At 34.0% G+C, this 22,901-nt stretch overlaps 1 protein-coding gene across 1 annotated transcript in view; it reads right to left on the reverse strand.

Annotated features, from left to right (window-relative positions):
• Nucleotides 1–22,901, reverse strand: part of IPO8 (importin 8) — a 67,892-nt gene that overhangs the window by 19,487 nt on the left and 25,504 nt on the right. The window contains 12 exon segments of the mRNA XM_010358640.2: nucleotides 1,790–1,885; nucleotides 4,806–4,903; nucleotides 5,626–5,751; nucleotides 9,338–9,404; nucleotides 13,133–13,198; nucleotides 13,200–13,259; nucleotides 14,299–14,459; nucleotides 15,461–15,626; nucleotides 17,230–17,319; nucleotides 17,741–17,857; nucleotides 18,189–18,265; nucleotides 21,284–21,383. Coding sequence (XP_010356942.1) covers nucleotides 1,790–1,885; nucleotides 4,806–4,903; nucleotides 5,626–5,751; nucleotides 9,338–9,404; nucleotides 13,133–13,198; nucleotides 13,200–13,259; nucleotides 14,299–14,459; nucleotides 15,461–15,626; nucleotides 17,230–17,319; nucleotides 17,741–17,857; nucleotides 18,189–18,265; nucleotides 21,284–21,383 — 1,224 coding nt within the window.

Raw genomic sequence — 22,901 nt, forward strand, 5'->3', positions numbered from 1 at the left:
CTCTTAGAACAAAACAGGATAAATCTTCATGACACTGGAGCTAGCAATGTTTCTTAAATACGACAACAGCCGGGCACAGTGGCTCATGCCTGTAGACCCAGCATTTTTCTACAAAAATTAGCCAGGTGTAGTAGCACGTGCCTGCAGTCCCAGCTACTCAGGAGGCTGAGGTGGGTGGATTTGGATGTCAAGGCTGCAGTGAGCCAAGATTGTGCCACTTCACTCCAGCCCAGGTGATAGAATGAGACCCTGTCTCCAAAAAAAAAAAAAAAAAAAGACACCAACCACAAGCAATAAAAAAAAAAAAAAAAAAAAGGACATCATCAAAATTAAAAACATTTGTGCTTCAAAGGACACCATCAAGACAAATTGGGAGAAAATTTTGCAAATGATACCAGATAACAGGCTTCAATGTAGAATATATAATGAAGTCCAACAACTAAATAGACAAGTAATTACAAATGAGAAAATGATCTGATTAGACATTTCTCCAAAAAAAGATATACAAAAGGCCAGTCAGTACATGAAACATGCTCAAGATCATTAGCCATCATAAAAATGCAAATAAAAACCACAATGAGACACTACTTCACAAATGAAATAAGTGCTGGCAAAAACACAAAGAAATTGGAACCCTCTATCATTGCTGTAGGAATGGAAAATGGTGCAGCTGCTTTAAAAACAGTTTGACAGTCCCTCAAATGATTTTAAACACAGAATGACCATATTCCACTCCTAGGAAATGAAAACATATTCACACAAAAACTTGTACACAAAAGTTCCTAACAGCATTATTCATAATAGCCAAAAAGTAAAAATAACCCAAATGGCCAACAACTGATGAATGGATAAAATGCGATTTAACCAAACAATGAAATATTATTTGGCATTAAAAGAAATAAAGTACCAATCCACACTACCACACAGATGAACCTTGAGTACCTATGCCAAATGAAAGAAGCCAGTCACAAAGGGCCACATATAAGATGATTCCATTTACATCAAATGCCCAGAATAAGCAAATCTATGGAGACAAAGCCATAGTGGTCGCCCAGAGCTTGGGGCAAGTGACTGTTAATGAGTTTTTTGGGAGAGGGGTGATGAAGTATTCTAAAATTGTGATAACAGTTGCACAATTCTGTGAATACACTAAAAACCACATATGTATACACTTTAAATGGGTGAACTGTATGGAATGTGAATTATATATCAAAACTATTATAAGAAATACATAAAGCAAAACTTACAGAAAAGAAAAATTCACAATTTTACTTGAGTATTTCAACATTTTTCTTAGTTATTGAACAACTTATCACAATAGTATCAAAAATTGAATTAATCTTGTTGAAAACAAGATTAAAAATTTATACCTTATGAAAAATATAAAGTACAAAATTTAGCCTTTTAAAATGGTCAAAAAATACTTTTTTCTATAGTACCTTAATTTCTGGTTAGAAAAGGTACCTAGGAGTATTTAAATAGAATACACAAAAACAAAGGGAACATGAAAATCTCTGAGACTCCAACTGAGTAGCATTTACACACTTTCTTCATTTTTTTTGATAGCCCCTTACATTATTACATATTTTTCTGTGCATGCCTTTCTCAGCTACAAGGCAAGGTACAGTTTCCAAACTACCTGGCTCTTTCTGTCATTTAAACAGGATTTGTACCAGAAAGCACAATCTATAGGCTGTCCTTTCCATTTTTCATCATAAACGAAAAGTCAAGCAGGCATGTAAACTTCAAATGTAACCATCAAGTAAGACGCTTTCCAGACATACATTACCTGATCAATTCCCCTTCCTTTGCACTGAAGAATGATGACTTCCAGAAGTTTAGCTGCATGACACTCTGCATCTTCTCCTGCATCTCCACACAGTACCTGCAGTAATTACAATTTAGCTCAGCAGTAAATGGCACTGCGTAGAAGTTAATCAAGTCCACATGCACAAATGTCCCACATAAATTCAGCCATATGAACCATAGCTTTGCTTGCTGTGCAAGTTTACCTCACCAACCCAAAGAAGAATGGCCAAAATAAATTCCATCTATCATCTCATTTCTTATAAGGAGCAATAATTCACTATTTGACCTTAGATTAATAAAGTAGACTACATAAGCTAATTTTCCAGATAAATGAAGCTTCCCTTTAAAGACATCAAAATTATAAAATGAAATCAAAACAAAAACAAAATAATCTTATTAAACAATGAAACTATTTTTCTGTTCCTTTTGAATCCTGGTCCATATGAACCCATTTTTTTCATAACCACCATAATTTCATATTACATACCTTTCAATTCTCCAACATGAACTTCATAATTAGGAATATTTTTCATGGACATTATAACCATTTATAATTATCCAATATGACAGTAGGCTAATATAACAAGGTTACCAGACAGTTTCCCTATTATTAATTCTGTATTTTCACTACTATAAGCAATTCCACAATGTGCATGTTCATACATAAAATGTGGAATATGACTGCCTTATAATAAGATTCTCAAAAAAGTTCCTAGAGTACAGCATGCTTATATTAAAAATTGTTTAAGATGAAAAAGAATAGACTTAAAGAAATACGGGTGGGTCAGAAATTTAAAATATAGACAAAAAGAGGTAACAGAGAAACCAAACGCATATTCATTGAAAAAAGACTTACTGAAGTATGCAACTTTTGTGTACGTTATTTTTAAGGAAAAAAAGCAAAATATTAAAAATATTAGGAGACACAAATACACACAAAAGAAGGATTAGAAATAATACTATAAAGAACACTGTATTCTTTACATTTAAAAGCTTAGATTCGATACTTTTCTAGAAAAATAAAATTTAAGAAAAATGAATTAAGAAATTCCAGATAATTCTGACAGATTTAACATTCCCATTTAATTTCGCTCTCTCCCAAAATGCTATCAAAATGACAGTAAAGAGATTTTAAAGATGTACATATGCAAAGACAGAAAAAAAGTAGAGATTACAGCAATAAACATTTTGGAAGCTGGAAAATAGCTGAATCATAAGCAGATATCAGGCAAAGCCAAGAATCAACTATATTTACATAAATTTAAAATGCTATCTCTACGACAGTATATCACAGTCTAGCTTCCAAATGTGCATGGACTCTGGAACCAGGCTGCTTAGGTTCAAACCGCAGCTCTTCCACTTATTAGCTGTGTTTTTAGAAGTTACTTAACCTCTTTGTTTGACTGTCCCATCTATAAAATGGGAATAAAAGAACCTACTTCACGGGGTTGTATGATACAGAAAGAAAAATAATTACTCCCTTTTCCCAAAATTGCATTTACTTGGGGGCCTTTTGTTTTGGTTTGCCAAAAGGAAAGAAAACAAAAATGTATCTTGTAATTTTTAAAATGGGCTCTGGAGTCAGACTAGGTTCAAATCTGCCTCCAATACATAGTAGTAGCTATGTGATTACAACTATTTCCTAACCTCAGGCACAGTGCAAGAAATTATGTCATAGTTTCCTTTTGATACAAATGTGATACCTTCCTCATGCTGTCAAAAGGTTAAGTTAATATTGTAGAAAGTACTTAGAAAATGTCTGGTATATATAATAAGAATTCAAATATTCGGCAGTATTAAAACTAGTATTTCATATTCATAAAATATTAAATATATTTTAACTACTTGATAAGTATAAGGAAATCATTGTATCAATTTTACTATATCTGCAAACATACAGGGAAGCTGTGAATTACTAATGGAATACACCGAACTGTTATACTTGTTTTCTTTCCCACTTTCTCTATCAGCTACCTCTCTAACAGGGAAAACTGAAGATTGCCACGTGATTATGATTTAACAACATGGGTTATTCGCAGAGGTAAATGAATCATTACAACTCACAGTTCAGCCCCTTCACTTTATACCTGAAGAAGCTTACTGACTTCCCAAAATTTCCCTGACTCTTTAGAACTAAACTAAGACCTAGACCTAAACCAGATCTACTGATTATCAGTGCAGAGCTCTTACCAGATTTTGGGTACACCCCTTCTAGTGAGAAAAAAAAGTGTGTTGTGGGTGTTGTACACTAGCTATTTTACTCCCAACTCTATGGCCAAACTTCTTGGTGTCTGGTTATCTGAGCTTTATAAAATCTGCCTGCCAGCTTTATGCAATATAATTTCAGTTTCATATTTATGTGTGTGTGTGTATATAGACATTTATTTATTTATTTATTTATTTACCTAAAGAAGAAGAAAAACACTATTTAGCCAAAGATCCCAAAATATAACCAATAGTGGGCCAAATCTATCTTGTGGCAAAGACAACATGGTAGACAATCATGTTTGCGTATAAGGATAACAGTAGCCATTATGTAGATTGTACAGTATAGATTATCTTGTTAAATGATGCTTTTCCAACTATTATAATTTTTATCTTACGTTGTTTATGCTCAAGTTACCTACATCTAGTGGCTTCCAATATATACATTAAATTAAAAAATAAAAAAGACCATTCCATTTGTCACTGATTAACAAAATGTGTGGTTAATTTTCCTAGTACTTTTCTTTAATCAAGTAGAAAATTCATTTCCAAAAGAAAAAAAACACAAAGTAAAAAGTACAGATATAAAAGTGGCAAACATTCATAAGCACGACACACAATATCAAACTTTTAAATCCCAAAGATCCTTTTGAAAATACAAATGAAAGAATATATGTTGATGAAGATAAGGCAGAACTAAATGCATAAGAAACAAACTGAAAAAGTATCCTGAAGCAAAACAGGCAGACATTAGTAAGACCCACTGCAACAATAGACAAGGACATCCTTACCTTCCTACACATTGTAAAAAGAATTTCTAAATGTTTTGGATTTGATAATAAGGTATCTGTATCTATTGTCACATAATTATGGAGGAGAGGCATCATGTCTGAAAAAAAATCAAAAATTCAAATGAGACTTGAGTGACAGGAATAGAAATAAATTATTCCCACTGAAACCATATTTCTGTAGCACCCACACATTAGTATCTTCCCATGCAACCACAAAAGGCTAGAAATGAAAGTAATAAGTCTGCTGTATATTTATAGATGGGGAAAATGTGAAGCAGAAAGACTAAGATGCTCATCATTATGAAGCAATTGTGCTGAATTTTTTTCCTTTCTCCACTGCACACTCATCCCTATCTGACATATTTTATATTTTCTTGCTCATTTGTCTGAGTGATTCCCTACCCTCCCAACATCCCCATTAGAATGTAAGCATCACTTGATCTTAGCCAAAAGGCCGAGAAGCGATGAATGTAAGCTTCAAAAGGGAAAAGGCTGTTTATTTTGCTCACTGCTGGATTGCTGAGCTTAAAATAGGGCTTGGAATATAGTTGGTGTCCATAAGATACTTATTAAATTAACATATGGATATATGTTCTGGTCATAAACTAACTTAAGACTCCATAAGAAATACAGCCTACCTCCTCTGCCTATATACCTAGGGCTGAAAAACACTGCTACAATAGCCCCAGCTTTCATGTGACCGGGAAATAAACACATTTTCTGATCAATATTGGAATCATATGTGTTTTTATTTCAGGTGTCGACAGGAAGTAATATCTAGACACAGAAAAGCAAAAATTTTATATGGTCAAAGTCATACCTGTAAAGTATTCAAAGCAATCCTGCTGAAACACTTCATATAGTATACCTAGAAGCTGCCACATTTGAGGGGAAATATTGTGGCAGGTTAAACTGTATGCCAGGGAAAGAATTTCTTCATAGAATTCTGGAAGAAAATCTCTAGTTAGAATGCTAGGAAATAGCAAAAGTTAAAACAAAGACCACACAGAGGAGGGTTTAGACTACCTACGCACACATAGTCCTCCTCTATCCAATGTACTCATAAACTTCCCTTTCTCAGTATTTGTATCTTCGGCTATGTATCTGCCACCTTCCATTTCTTACCAAGATCTGCCCCTCTGTTCAATAAGGCAAGGCAAAAATTTGTTTTCACTAAACTTTCTTATACTATTGAAAAAATAAAGTTGTTTCTGTTTTATTATATATATTTACAAAATTGTATTAGAAATAAGATACAAGAAGGAATAGATTATCATTCCTCTTTCATGTCAAGGATTTAAAATGTACAACTGATTAATAATATTCTTTGGAGAGCTTAATTATATCAGACTAAAGTATCTACCTATCTCAAATTTATACTTTTACTAACAACTATATACCAGGCAGTATTCTGTCAATTTACAAAACTTGTAAAACATACAGTATTCTTCAAGTTAATCAAGAAAATAAGACCCACTATAAAGTAGAAGATTTCAAAGGAAATGTTCTTATACTCACAAATATCATTATTTTCAGTCAAAAGTAAATTATATCTACACGTACAACCAGGAAACACAAACCTCAACAAAAATTTCAAATAGTTCCTACCACATCACTGAGCAATGAAGTCTAACTTGAAAGGTTTTTCTCTTATAAAAACCAGCATTCACCCTGGAAACTTGATTAAAGTTTCTCTAATATTACTTAAAACTTGATATTTTCAAAAGCTAGCAAAATAAAATGGAAATTACAAATATCGAGAAATAATTTACGTAAGGAAATCATTTGAAAAATAAATTATCTAAATATAGAATTTCTAAAAGTTCTAGCATGGCACTGGTATAAAAACATACACACAGACCAATGGAACCGATTACAAAGCCCAAAAGTAAATCTACCCATTTAGGGTCAATTAATTTTCAACAAAGATGCCAAAAACACACAATGGCGACAGAACAGTCTCTTCAATAAATGGCGCTGGGAAAATTAAATATCCATTTGCAAAAAATCAAATTAGACCCTCATCTTATACCATATACAAAAATCTACTTGAAATTAATTAAATACTTAAGCTTTAAGACCTGACATGATAAAACTACTAGATAAAAACATAGGGGAAAAGCTTCATGGAAACTTGGAACACTGGTGTGGGGAATGATTTTTTTTTTTTTTTTTTTGATACGAGGATATGATTCCAAAGCACACACAACAAAAGCAAAAACAGACAAATAGGATTACATCAAACTAAAAGACTTTTGTATAGCAAAGAAAACAATTCACAGAATGAAGAGACAACCTCCAAAATGAGAGAAAATATTTAAAACCTATATCAAACGAAGATTTAGTATCCAAAACATATAAGGAACTCAAATCATTCAGTAGAAAGAAAATAACCCAGCTTAAAATGGGTAAAGGAACTGAATGGATATTTCTCAAAAGATTATATAAAAACAGCCAACGTATATAAAAAAATATTTTAAATCACTAATCATCGGGGAAATGCAAATTAAAACCACAACGAGATACCACCTCATATCTACGAGGATGTCTATTATCAAAAAGACGAATGTTAAATGCTGAAGGGGATGTAGAGAAAAAGGAAACTGTTGTATACTCTTGGTGAGAGAGTAAAAACAGCCACTGCGGACAGCAGTATGGAGGTTCCTCAAAAAATTAAAAATAGAACTACCATATGATCAAGTCATCCTAGTACTGGGTATATATCCAAAGGAATTAAAATCAGGATCTTGAAGAGATAATGTGCCCTCCTATGTTCACTGAAGCATGTTTCACAATAACTAAGATATGAAAATACTTAAGTGTCCACTGACAGATGAACAGATAAAGAAAATGTGGTATTTATACATGATAGAGTACTAGTTCACCTTAAAAAAAGAAAATCCTGTTATTTGCAACAACAGAGATGGATACACTATGCTAAGCGAAATAAGCCAAAACAGAACTTTCAGAAATTCTTTTATTATTAATTAAAGGCCATAGTTTACATTAAGGTTCACTCTTTGCATTGTTCATTCTAAGGGTTTTGACAAATGTATAGAGACATTTGTTCATCATTATTGTATCATACAGAGTAGTTTCACTGCCTAAAACTTCTGTGCTCTACCTATTCATCCTGCCCTGTCTCCCACCCCCAAGCCCTGGCAACCACTGGTCTTTTTATTGAAAGATGTACTTTTTAAAAATATCTTGAATTGACAAATAAAAATTGTATATATGAAGTATACACCGTTTTGAAATACGTATATTTTGTGGAATGACTAAATCTGGCATCCATTACTTCACATAGCTTTTCGTGGTGACACCACTTAAAATCTACTCTTAGCAATTTTCAAGTATATAATACATTGTTATTAACTATGGTCACCATTTTGACCAACATCTCCCCTCCCTCCACTTCCTGCTAACTAAATTCTGTTCTTTCTATGAGTTTGGGATCTTGTGGTATCTTTCTGTGCCTGGCTTATTTCACTTAGCATAACGTCCTCTAGGTTCACCCACATTGTCACAAATGACAGGATTTCCTTTTTAAGGCTGAATAGTATTCCACTGTTTATATCTACCATGTTGTATTCAGGTACTCTTAAAATATTATTCACATATATTAACAGTGCACGCTCAACTTTTCACTAACAGAGTGAACAATAAAAGGCCTTAATCAGAGACATGGTTTTCCTGCATCCTTCTATCTGAGTACTACACAGCTTGCATCTCTCTCACACCCACATGACGTGGGGCTAGCATCTTCAAAATGCTTGAATACGATGGAAGACTCACCTCCTCTACAAAATTCCCATCAGCTTGTAACATCTAACATTGGTTACTGATTCTACTCAGAAGTCAGATACCATAACAGACAACAGGACAATTAACTCATACTTTATTTGAGACAGGATCCCACTCTGTTGTCTAAGGGGAGTGCAGGGGCACAATCACAATTCATGGCAGCCTCTACCTGCCAGGCTCATGTGATCCTCCCACCTCAGCCTACTGAGTAGCTGGCACCACAAACACATGCCACCACACTCAGCTAATTTTTTGTATTTTTTGTAGAGACAGTGTTTCACCATGTTGCACTGGCTGGTCTTGAACTTCTAGGCTCAAGCAGTTCACCCACCTCAGCCTCCCAAACTACTAAGATTACAGGTGTGAGCCACAGTGCCCAGCCATTTCACATTTCTGATTTTTAAAAATGCCTATCAAACATTTTTTGATCCCAGATTAAAGTAACCTCACCTAAACCTCAACACAGTTCATTTCTAGCAATGTACAATTTAAAATTACTGTCCTTTAAAGTTCCAAAACCAAAAATTCTTCGTTGGATGCATAATTTTTTTATCTCTAAATGAAAATACAGATATTTAACACCAGAAAGGACATCCAAAAATTAAAGTGATTATGCTTCTCTTTCTCAAATTGTCAATCCTGTTAAATCTGAAGGGCTAAAATTATACTTTGAGTTCAAATTTTTAAAATTTTTTCAATTTATCTTTTTATTTAACCTTTGAACTTACCAATTACATGTTTCTGCAGAACAAGATCAATGATCCGTAGACAGATATTCTCTAACTGATGTGTAATCTAAAGATAAATTTTAAATATTAAGCTTAAAATTATCACAATATATAAATTTAATATTGTGCCAATAAAAATATCAACAGGACATTTTTCAGACGGTAACCTGACAAGTTAATTCTAAACTTCATGTGAAAAAGTAAACATGCAAGAATACTCAGAAAATTTTGAAAAACAGACTAATGACAGAAATGGGGGTTAAATCCATAATAAACTTAACGATTTAGCTCCTTACCATGTATTTGATACCAAAGTAAATTCCTAATGGATAAAATATTTCAGTGTGAAGAAATAAACCATAAAAAAATAATAATAACAATTCTTGTATAACCCTGAAAAGGGAAAGTGACTCAAAGCCCAGAAATAATAAAAAAAAAAAAAAAAAAAGAAATCATCTAACTAAAAAATTAAAAAATTTTGCATGGGGCATTGGGAAGTCAAAAAATGAGTGAAATATTTTCAAATGGTATCACAAAGATCAAATTCCCCTTATATAAAATTAATTTTTAAAATTGAAATACAATAGAAAACAAATGTGTATTTTTTTAAATAATCTTTGCCTGTGTTTATAAAAAGATGTTCATTATAATACATGGTAAGAGTACAAATTCCAAGTGCAACATTAACAATTTTGACCTTTTAAAACTGGCAATGATCACAATTATGGGGCTGGGAAGAAAGACCCTGTTTGTGTATTGATTTGTGGAGTGTAAATGGTACATACAATGAAGGACAAGTTGGCAACATCCTTCAAACTTATCCATACAAATCACGATGCAACCCAGTAATTCCATTTCAAGGGATTTACCCTTTACACATATTATGTGTGCAAAACAACACGTAAAATGCCATTCATTCATTTCAGCAATGTTTGTGATTACTAGCAATCAAATGTCCATTTAAACAAGAGACAGTTAAATTATATCCACTAAACAAGGACTGGTGAAATAAATTTGACACATCATACAAGGGAATATTAAGCAACCATTAAAAATATATAACTTTATTGACATGGAAGGATCACCAAGATATATTAAGTAAAAAATGGCAGATAAAAACTGTGTATAGCATGCTATCGTTTTCATAAAATAAAAATATACACATTCACTTTTTGCTTATATGTTAACAGAAAAATCTCTAGAAGGGCACAAAAACCTGGTTTAAAAAAAAAGGAAAAACATAGCTACTTCAGAGAGGAGAATTAGATAGCTGGGGAGTTGAGTGAGAAGGTAAAATTTCAATGAATTTTCTTTTCACATCTTTTTAATTTTTCAACATATGTTTGTATCAAATATTTTAAAATAAGTTAAAATCCATGATGGGTTACGTTTTTCATGTAAACGTCCTATTTCAACTGTCAAGTATATTCTAATATTCAACTTAAACCACTGTCTTAAGGTTCAAATGATCCAAAACTTCCCAGTTTAAAAAACTGTCAGTAAGGTTAAAACCATTAAACAAAAATGCATATGCTTAAGCACCTATTTTAGATTCACAATTTTGTGTTTCATACACTATTTGTCAGTGTTTCATAAATGTGCTTTTTCCTTTTAAGGATATATCTTTTTCAAAGTTTGCTTTTAATAAGTTAAAGCTCAAAATCTTGGTCAAGAGACCAAGATTCCAGTTGGTTTTGCCTGTAATTATTCATGGCCTTGGTAAAGCCATTTAGCTGAAGGCTTTAGGTTTTTTTTTTTTTTTGTCTTTAGGTAAGGATGCTGTATTAGTGTGTCTCAATTTTCACCCGTGCCTCTCTTGATAATTACAGTAAGTTCACATGTCCCTTTAATATTATTTGGAATTCAAAATAAATTTAATATCAAGAGAAAAAATAAAAACAAAATGATGCTGTTTTGTTTTAAAACTATCCCTGCAGCTCATTCTTCCATGCCCCACACACACTTGTGAAAACTGGACGAGGTTATTTCTAAGGTTTCTTCAAATTTAAAATACAAGTTCTAAGTATAAGACAAAAGAACGATCCCTTAAATGTACTTGTAATTTTGTAATTTAATTTGGAACATCTCACTGTTACCAAGAGGACCACCTAGTTTCAATACAGAAGGACGCAAAAATAAAATAATGAAAATGAAAATAAAAATTAAGCCCTTTAGGCATATGAAGACTAGTCTAGAAGAGCATCAAGCCATTTTTAAGAACCAAGTCAGCCAGGCACAGTGGCTCATGCCTATAATCCCAGCACCTTGAGAAGCCAAGGCGGGCATATCACTTGAGGTCAGCAGTTCCAGGCCTGCCAGGCCAACATGGTGAAACCCCTTCTCTACTAACAATACAAAAATTAGCCTGGGGTGGTGGCAGGCAGCTACTCGGGAGGCTGAGGCAGGAGAATCACTTGAACCGGGAGGCCGAGGCTGAAGTGAGCTGAGATCATGCCACTGCACTCCGGCCTGGGCAACAGAGCAAGACTTGTCTCAAACAAATAAACAAATAAAAACCAAATCATCTTCCATTGGCATGTGATAAACACAGGATAAACCAACAGCTACATGGTTTAACAATGCTATTTAAAGTAGTGGTAGCAGTCAGGCATGGCAGCTCACGTCTATAATCCCAGCACTTTGGGAGGCTGAAGCAGGTGGATCACCTGAGGTCAGGAGTTCAAGACCAGCCTGGCCAACATGGTGAAACCACATCTCTACTGAAAATATAAAAAGTACCTGGGTGTGATGGTGCACACCTGTAGTCCCAGCTATTCGGGAGGCTGAGGCAGGAGAATTGCTTGAACCTGGAAGGTGGAAGTTGCAGTGAGCCAAGATCATGTCACTGCACGCCAGCCTGGGTGACAGAGTGAGACTGTCTCAAATAAATAAATAAATAAATAAATAAAGTAGTACTAGCACTTGCTTCCTAAGTGTTCACCTTGTAAAACAATAATTGCCATCAGTGCCAAACAAGTCAACTTGCACTCACAGAAGCAATGAACAAAAATCTAATTTGAGTTAAGGAGAGGCCATGGGATACTTGGGAAGAAGCTGTAGGTTTTAAATGGGGATAAACTGATACATTATCAAAATGATCTGACTACAAACCCAAATGTACAACTTACTAGCTCTGGGACCATGAGCAAGTTTCTTAAATCCACCTGAACTTTGTTTCTGCTTCTGCAAAACAGACTACCATTACCTGTGCTATCTATGTCATGGTGGCATTACTAAGATCATACTAGCTGATGGATGTGAAAGTACTAGATAAATAGCTGTATAAAGCCTTATCCCAATAACATTCTGGAATTCAGTTGAGTATGCTTTTCAGCTCTTTCACTTATTCCTTTCCATTTTTACAGTACTTGTTATATCAGAATTCTGTTCCATCACCTAACCCTTGCCACTGTGATTGGCCTGCTGTCTGTCACTCTCTACCAAGAATTCTAGATTGTTGGTTCCCAGAAAGCTGGGCTCATTTCTTATTCAATTTGGTATTCCCCAAGAACCTAGCCTGGTACATAGCAGATATGCTTAACTGAACTCAAATTAATAAAAAGGGATACACTATATACTTCATAATATTTACATTATAATATTACAAATATTACAATATAATATTATAATGTTAGTCATTTAAATATGTTTCTTTAAAACCTGAGGGCAATTTTTAAAGCCTAGCAAGATAACTAAGTAAAGTTTAAAAGTGGAGACTTCAAATTTCATGCTCACTGATCACATAAATTTCAGTTAAATGCTACTATTGTATCATAAACCACAAATAAATCTCACCTCTTTATGATCTTCTACAACTGTTAAGATAGTATCAATGGTATGTAAAATTCCCATAGCCATTACCTGTTTTGTCTTCAACTTCTTCATATTCATCACTTTGAAGAACTTTGCCAAATATCTCAGCCTATGAAAATAACATTAAAGTATTCCGTTAGTACTGTTATGTTCCCCCTTTATAAAAGTTAGCAAAATGGCAGTGTCACACATCTAAAGTCTACATTGCTCAAACTTTGAAGTCTGCACTTTGCTGACTGAATCATCTGTCTTCTTAAAATAACAGAATCTGTCATGTTTTAAGTATAGCTATTTACATTAGCTATTATACCCAGAGAGCTAATATTTAACTTCTGGTTGTCACTAAGCAAGTAAAATCACAATCAAGGACAAGTGAAATCAAGTAATACTAAAAAGAAAAATGCAACAGAAGATTGAGAAGTCAAGGAATCACTTAGAAAATGAAACAAAAAAAACAGACATGGAAAACAGGAGGAAAAGTTTTAAAAAGAATTAGAGACACAGTCCAGATGTAATTCTCCACATCAGGAAATACAGAACAGAAAAAAAAATAGTAAGGAGAAATTTATCAAAAAAGTATAACAACAAATTGCCCCAAACTGAAGGAAATGAACTTCCTGATTCAAAGCCCAGAAATTAAAAATTTAGAAGGCACATCATAAAATTTCAGAATATTCTAAATGAAAGAAATTATCCTAAATATTATTAAAGTCTAATTAACTTTAGAAATATCAGAATAATTTTTTATCAATATTTCAGTTACAGTCATGCATCGCTTAACATGGATATATTTTGAGAAATATGTCGTTAGGCAATTTCATCCTTGCATGAACATCATTGAGTGTACTTAGGCAAATCTAGATGGCATAGCCTACTGCTCCACAGCCACAAACCTGTACAGTTTGTTATTGTAGTGAATACTCAGGCAATCATGACACAATGGAATATTTGTATCTAAACATAGAAAAGGTACAGTAAAACTACGGTATTATAATCTTATGAGTGTACCATCGTATACGCAATCTGTCATTGACTGAAATGTTATGCAGCACATGACTGTACAAATAGAACTGAACTCCATATTTTGGAGTTTATTTAGATTACTCAAGGTTTCTAAACCAAATTAACATAAAACTGCCCAGTCTTACCAAGTGTTGGGTCATATCAACAGCAATTGAGGCTACCTCTTGACTGTATTCACATATCATCTTCTGGATGACATTAGTAACATCATCATTTTCTGTCTCTCTAACAATGTGCAACAGTTCCTGCATAATAGGCCTCACATGTGGCTTCATATATTCCTTAGCTAATTCAATAAAACAAACAAAAGTAATAAAAATTACCATGCCCAGATGATAAAAGGAATTAATTTGGTCACAAGGTCAAGTGATCCAGGGTAATACCTAAATTAGGTTCTAGATACACACTTGCTCTGTGGTAAGTTACAAAGCTGTACCAAAATAATGTTCACCAATATTATCAATTCCCCAAGAGTAATATAAGGATAAGAAGTTCTGCACAGGAGAGAACTGTCCTGTGCAGAAACTATCCCAAAATACTAATAGCCCCCACTGAGAAATTCTAATTATACATACACTTGGTCATCAGAATGACTTGGAAAACATGAATCAGTTCTCAGGACAAGTTATAAAAAAAATCATGTACTTGAAGACTATTCAGAACACTGATGGGGCCCCTTCCCTGCCCCAGGCCATCTCTACCACCCTCCCTTGCCATGTATACAATATCCAATCCTCCCACTGAAACACTGTTGAATAGAGGCAAACTAGGTTCATGTTCTTTGTAAAGCTGAACTTACTTTCAAAGGTTTATTTGAACTTTCATCAGAACACTCTGAACAAATGAGACTCTGTTATCACTCATGAGAAATACTACTTGCTACTTTCAAAACTAGGGGAATCAGAATCCTAGAGGTGAAAGGAATCATGAAGTCATCCAGTCCAACTCCCCAAACTTAACTATGTGGAAACCTGAGCCTTGACAGATCACGCACTTTGCCCAGGTTTCCATGGCAAGTTAGTAGCAAAATCAAAACTGGGCCCAGGTCTCTTTACACCCTGCCTATCCTAGGGCCCCACAATGATTAACATGTTTCCTAATCTAAAATTTTGAAAACTACAGTCAATAGCAACACCTAAAAAGGACAAGAATAAACTACAAAATTCTGAGAGGGCAAAACCTCAGAATTTCAAACCCTGAATCCTCAGACATGGAGATGCATCCTCATTAGGGAAGAAAGTAAATGAAATTATTTGAGAAAACGTCTGAAAGGTATTTTGGCTTTACCTTGTATCTGGTTAGAAATTAAGGACTGAAGAGCAAGGGCAGCTTCAACTTTGACAGGCATCTCTTTATCTTCAATCAGGCTCTTCTTCGCTAATTCAACTGCATTTCTTAGATTGAGCTCATTATGGAACTTCAAAGAACTAAATGCATGAAGTACCCAGCAAGACTGTATTATTAAAAAAGGTAAGTAGGGAGCTATTAGGATTATAGCATTCTGTAATAATGTCACAGATATAAGAACTTCTTAGTAACATATCAGCAATTCTATGAAGAAATGTTTGCTTTTGGGGTAATATAGTAGCCTTAGTTTCTAAATTCTACATCTCCCTTTTTACAAGTAAGGCATTTTCATTACTTCTAAATCACCCATATGCAATAATGTTTTTCATGGGAAAGAGAAAAAGAAGCCAAATATGTCTTTGAAAAAAATATATTTATGCTTTTAATAAATAATATAACTCATAATTAATTTGTTATATGTAAAAGCAACTCTAAACCAGTATCTGAAATTCATTTGTCACACTTAGGTAAAACATTATTCTCCCTTACACTAACTGGTTTAGCAAACTTCCTTTTTTTCACTCACATAGGTACCAAAAATTTTAAACCTGGTATCACATTTTAACTATTAGACCACAGAATCATTATTATATTTTACTCTCTGTGTAAATCAAACACAAACAACAGAAATTAATTTTAGTTACTAAAGACTTTTAGCAAGAGAATCACAATTCATACAACTTCTCAAAGGTAGGAGCCCAACTGTAAAAATGCTCATGGGCCCTCAGCGTCCCTACTCCACATTCGTCCAGATATTTCGCTAGTAACTATTATTTTATAAAATGCTTACTAGCGTACAAGGCATTGTTAATATATGTTGTTTTAAGCAAGACATTTTTTGTGCTGATATATTTATAAAGAGAAATACTAGGCTCTTGAGTAAAAGTCCTGTTTCTATTTCTCCATAAAATACATTGATTCTAAAAGAATATACACATAGAGCACAATTTCACATGCATTATTAATCTCTCCATTTTACTAAGGCAAATCTACCTAATATACTGAAAATCAAATTCGAGTTCTTAGCTAATCCAGAATTTCACGTCATTTTATACAAAAAATAAATCCATTTGTGAATTTAAATTGTATCACTGCTAGAAAATCACCTTTCTCATTGCATGTTTTACATATGCAGCAAGTGAGGCTAGGGTGACAAATGAAATAAAACCAGCAGGAAATAAAATCCATAAATCTTTTCCTTTTTTTTTTTTTTTTTTTTTTTGAGACAGGATCTCACTGTCGCCCAGGCCAGAGCACAGTGGCACAATCTCGGCTCACCATAACGTCCGCCTCCCGGGTTCAAGCAATTCTCCTGGCTCAGCCTCCCTAGTAGCTGGGATTACAGGTACCCGCCACGAAGCCCAGCTAATTTTGTGTATTTTTGTAGAGATGGGGTTTCACCATGTTGGCCAGACTGGTCTCAAACTCCCCATCTCAAGTGATCCGCCCACCTCAGCCTCCCAAAGTGCTGGGATTACAGGCATGAGCCACTGCGTCTGGCCCATAAATCTTTTTCTTTAATAGTCTGTCCGTCCTTTATTCAGCTGATGTGACCAAAGGCAGACATTCTAATTGACTCTATTTCATCTCAGTATGTGGTAAAAGGTCAATTTATCCAAAAACATTTATTTGAATAATTATCTTATGAAGATTTAAGATACATAACAGAAATATGAGAAACTTATTTAACAGAAATATGAAACACTTACTCTAGCTCGAAGATATCCCAGGTTAGACAATAATAATGGAAATACATGATTTTGTAGAAACAACTCCATTTGGTCCTTGAATAAACTCTTCTATTAGGAAACAAATTTCAACTTATCAGTTTCTTTTTCATATGTAAGAATCACTTCCTAATCAAGTATGTTTACTACGACTTGCATTTAATATACTTCTACTTATAATTTTGTGAAATTATTTGACCTATATGTTGCATGTTTTAAAAAAAGACAAATACTACCTTAGATCAGTTTGATATTGATTTTGTAGAAATAAGATATTTTGTATCCCCTTCACATAGCAATGGTTTCATACTGAAAATGTTAAACAGTCAAATTTTCTTTTTAATTAAAGAAATAGGCGATAGAAAGGAGGGTATTTGTCAACTCAATTATCCAGAAGTAGTCACCAGCTTTAAATTAACCATAACTTTCATATTCTCTCATTTGCCTGTGCTTTACAATGTTATTAAGTAAATTAAATTTTGATTATCTTAACCTTCAGTAAAATCTCAGCTAGGGAACCAATCACATGCAGGGCTCCATCTTTCTTCCTAGGGTCAAAGTTCGGGTCTGTTAGGATTTGGTAACAGAATGCCATCATTTTTGGCAACACCTAAAGAAATAGAAGAATCCATTTTAGTCTACATGAACTTTCATTGTCTTACTATAGTATTAACTGTGATGCACAAACTTTTAAAAATAAAGCCATTTTATTATGTTCTATCGAGCAACCACAAGCTCAATAAGGAAAGTACAATTTATTAAGAAAACAAAATAACCATGATACCCTTTCCCCTCACCAGGACAGAAAAAAAAAAAAAAAATTCTTAAGGCGACAAGTTATAATGAATAACAACATAATTTCTCAAACACCAGGGATATACTAGAGTATCAAATCAACACAGGCCACTTTTGTTTTGGATTTAAAAAGAAAAATGATATACCTCTTTTCTTTTCTTTGCAGCAGTATATAAGAGAGTCTGGGCTGCTGTGGTGGGAGAAGCATAGTCTTCAAAAATATCTAAGATTTTAAAAGTTTAAAACTATGTTAGCAAAAATATAATTACTTATTCTAGATTTTAAACCTGACTGACTGCTATTCCAAACCAAAAATATAAAATCATCCACATATGACACTGGTTGACAGCACTAAAAAGCTAAGGATATACAGTGGCACCACAACATTGCTGTCTCCTGCACAAAACAATGTTCTTCAAACTCTACAGGTTGTCCTTTCAAACTATTATATTGAAGAAAACAATGCATTTGCACATATGTTTCACTGAGAACAGAAAAAGTGCTTTATCTCTATCAAAAAACAACAAAAATATACTCAGTTCTTACTATGTGCCAGGCACTATTCTAGACCCTGGGATACAAAGATCAAACAAAAAGGTTCTCATGGAGCTTACGTTGTGAGACAAAGAAACAGAGTGTACATATATACACACATAATAAGTCAGGTTAAGAACAAATGTAAAATAGGGTAAAAAGACAGAGTGACAGAGTATAGGGTGCTAGTTTAAATAAGGTATTACGGAAAGCCTCTCCAACTCTGTTAAAGTAATGTTTAAGCAGAAATTGAATGAAATGAGGGAGAAAGCAATCCATGGATAAAGCACTCCAAGCAGGGGAAACAGCAAGTATAAAAGCCTTGAGGTACTGCTAGGATCATGCCTGGCTCTGTCGATACGTAGGTTCACCGGGTCATCAATGGATATTTGTTGAATATATACCTATCTACAACTTAACATATCACTTAATACCATGAACATTTTCACAAATTTCAGAATAGGCAGTTTTACATAATAAACTGAAATCTTGAAAGGTATCTGATATGTCCTTGTTTAAATATAAAAGCTAAAATCAAATCTAAGTCTACCTCAAAATATAAAATACAAACATAATAAGAACATTTTTGGAGTACTGTCCTTACTCTGTGCCAGGCCATATGCTACAGTTTTAGAAGCATCTAGTATTCTATGCTAAGCAGTCAGTTCATGTGTATTATCCCATTTAATCCTCCCAGAACTATTATCATCACCCGTTTGACAGCTGAAATCACTGAATTTTAGAGAGGTTAAGTAACCTGTCCACAGTCACACAACAGGTAAGTGACCAAACCAGCATTTATACCCACGCTATCTTAACATCAAAGCCTGAGCTCTTGTTAGTTTTTACCAAATCAAAAAACATTATTGGGGGAAATGGGGAGATGTTGGTTAAAGAGTAGATAAAAAGAAACTAAAACATTATTATTAACCAGTCAATACATTTAGATAGGAATGCTTTGTTTCACATAAATAATTCCAAGTGACAAACATATAAAAAGAAAATACAGTAATTGTTCTTCCCTATGGTTACCCAAAAGTAAAATACACATATCAAATAAAAGCCACTGCATTCCAGTCTACAGAAAGAAACAATTAAAGAAAACTCACTTCAGCTAGTCAGTCTTGAGTTACCCATATCCGCTTTTAAACAATAAAATGTAAATTCCCACTGTTAATCAACAGACATAGAGTTCTTATTTTCTAAAAACTGAGATATTAATACCTATCTTATCAGATATGAAGAATACATAAAATCATGGTAACTTTCTGAAAGGTAAACAAATACTCTGTACATCACAAAAACACATAGGTATTATAAAAGAAGTAAACACTAAAAGAATGCCTTGCAAGGCAGGAGGATCACTTGAGCCAGGAGTTTGAAACCAGCCTGGGAAATACAAGGAGACCCTGTCTCTGCAAAAAATAATTAGCCAGGTGTGGTGGCACCACACCTGTGGCCCCAACTACTTGGAGGCTGAAGTGGGAGGATCACTAGAGCCTGGGAGGTCAAGGCTGCAGCGAGCTCCGATTGTACCACTGCACTACAGCCTAATCAACAGAGCAAGACCCTGTCTCAAAAAAAAAAAGGGAGAGAGAAGAATGGTTGGCTAATCACTCAAAACTAACTAGAAAAACAAAGGCATAAGAATAGGGAAATAATAAGTTACACATATGAATAATGATTTTCAAAAGAAAAAGAACAAAGAAATCAAGTAGATGATAAATGTTTCTCATTCATTTGCTTTTCTTATACTTTGTCTCCAAGAGAAAACGGGGTCCTCACTTACTGAATCAAATAATATAAACACAAAGTTCTGCAAAAACACAGCCCAAAAACTGGCATCTGTACCAGTAGGTTTAGCTTATGTAGCTAGACACACCTGGCTCAACTAAGGGGAAAGCCCTGCTTTGTTACAGCACTTTCAGCATGCAGTGCTAGATTTAGCAATCATTTGTTTCAAAATTTATTGAAGGCATACTGGAGGCCAAGCACTAGTGGAGGAATGCAGAGGTGTAGAAGAGATAGAAAATGCAAAATAAAGCAAATAAATAAAATAAAATTCCTGTCCTCAGCTTCTAAGTTGTGGGAGATAGGTATGCAAATTAATATTTTGCTATGTTAAGTGCTTGAGTGTTCCATGAAGCAATTAATACAAACTGGGAATAAAAGGGAATAAATCAGGCCACCTACACAATTCAACAGTTCCCAGGAAGATCCAAGTTAAAAGGACACCCAAAGAACTGGGCCATACACAGTGGGGCCCCCATACGAAATTTATTTCCCTTGTGAAACACTTAGTCTCTCAGATAAGCAAGCAAACCAAATTGGGGTACCCCTAAAATATGCAGAAATCCAAAGTATTTCCCACATGAGTACAACCCAATCTATAAATGAGTCTCCCAAAAGGCACAAAAAGGGATAATCCCTGCAGATCAGCATCACAACAGCGTGAGTAACAGATGGCTCCATGGGAACTTCAGCACCCGTAAGAGAGATGAATGAGGTGGCTTTTCATCCCCCACATCTGACAATCTCAAGTTCTCTAGTTCAACAAAATAACATCAAACTCTCAAAGTTTCAGATTTATCATGAAAGCAGAACGTGGGAGACTTAACAAAGTAATAAAATTTGCTTAAAAATATAAATTTAGTTATAATACTTTACATATCCAGGAACTGATGAGAAATAAAACCATCTCAATTACCAAATTTCATCCTTATATACTCATATGGATCTTCTTGCCACAGCTCTTCATCCTCATCTTTATAACACATCACAGAAAAAATCACATCTTCAGAGATATTCTAAAATGAGAAAAAAAAAAAAAAGTAACAAATGTGTATAGGCTATTTGAGTTTGAGGAATACTAATAACGTATTTGTTGACAGCCTTTATGATGTTAGTTTTCCAAACTCTGTGTGTGTAAAATGTCAAGTCAAGGTTCTATTTACTATTATGGTTCTTATTTTGAAATTTTTTTTAACATTTCCATTTTGGTCCTAAATGTCCATGTATTAACAAAATTAAAGGGCCAGGCATGGTGGCTCATGTCTGTAATCCTACCTCTTTGGAAGCCCAAGGGCAGAAGGATCGCTTGAGGCCAGGAGTTCAAGAACAGCCTGGGTACTGTAGCGAGACCCCATCTCCAAAACTATATATATAAAAATGTAGCCAAGCATGGTGGCGTGCATCTTGGAGGGTCTCTTGAGCCCAGGAGCTCCAGGCTGCAGTGAGCCATGATCATGCCACTGCAGTCCAGCCTGTGCAACAGAGTGAGACTCTAGCTCAAAAAAAAAAAAAATTAAATTTTCTTTACTTCTATTTCAACAAAAAAACTAATTTCCTACTCTACAAATGTAGGTTTTAGTTAGAGAAAAGTCGCATTTATTAGCCTCTCTGTGCACTGCTACTAATGCTCTATTAAGCCCTTTTATGCTAACAATTTATATAAAAACAGGATCATCTCTTATCACTTAATCCAAATTAAACAATTCTAAGAGAAAAAATTCAGCCTAAGGATCAGCATTTTCTTATTCCTACTTTACAGCTACATAAAAATAAAGCCAAAGGTATGAAGTAGAGAAGAAATGCTATCACAACTCACCCTTACTTTACAGGAACACAGCAAATGAAATCAGTATCTTTATTAATTGCAAAGAAATTATCACTATTTGATCAAAGTGATTAGGCAAATAGTTATTAAGATGTCTACATAAAACAAAGAAAAGATAATCTGTTGGTAAAATGGGTAATAACACTAAAATTCTATCCTGGACAGCAAACAGCAAAGTGAAAGATTTTTCTTTTCACATATCATTTATAAAATGTAAGAATTTACAGTTTGGGAGAAGGTAGGTATTCAGTTCCTAACATTCTTGAATTATCCAATTATTTGTATAGAAATAAGTATTTATTTATTAGTGGCCTATAATTTTCCATTCTCATTTGTTCTTTAGCTAAATAACAATGCTGAATTCTACCTTTAGGCAAACAATTGATATAGAAACAATGATGCTATTGAAACTTAACAATCCAAGAAAAGAAATAAAAACCTTGCTCATACCTACAAAATAAAAACGGTCACATATCAGTCTTCAATTCCTGCAAAATAACACTACCTTAGTAGAGCCCTGGTAAGTTTTCAAAATGCTTTCACACAAAATACCTCATTTGATCCTAGCAACTTTTAGATAAGGACAGAAAAACACTATCTGCCTTAACAGAGGAGAAAATGAGGCTTAATGAGATTAAGCAAGATCAAGTGAATCCAGGTCTCCCAACTCATAAAACTTGAAGGCTTCGCTTTTCTCAAATGCTTAAAT

This window comes from Rhinopithecus roxellana, chromosome 10 (assembly GCF_007565055.1).
Source record: "Rhinopithecus roxellana isolate Shanxi Qingling chromosome 10, ASM756505v1, whole genome shotgun sequence".
Taxonomy (NCBI): domain Eukaryota; kingdom Metazoa; phylum Chordata; class Mammalia; order Primates; family Cercopithecidae; genus Rhinopithecus; species Rhinopithecus roxellana.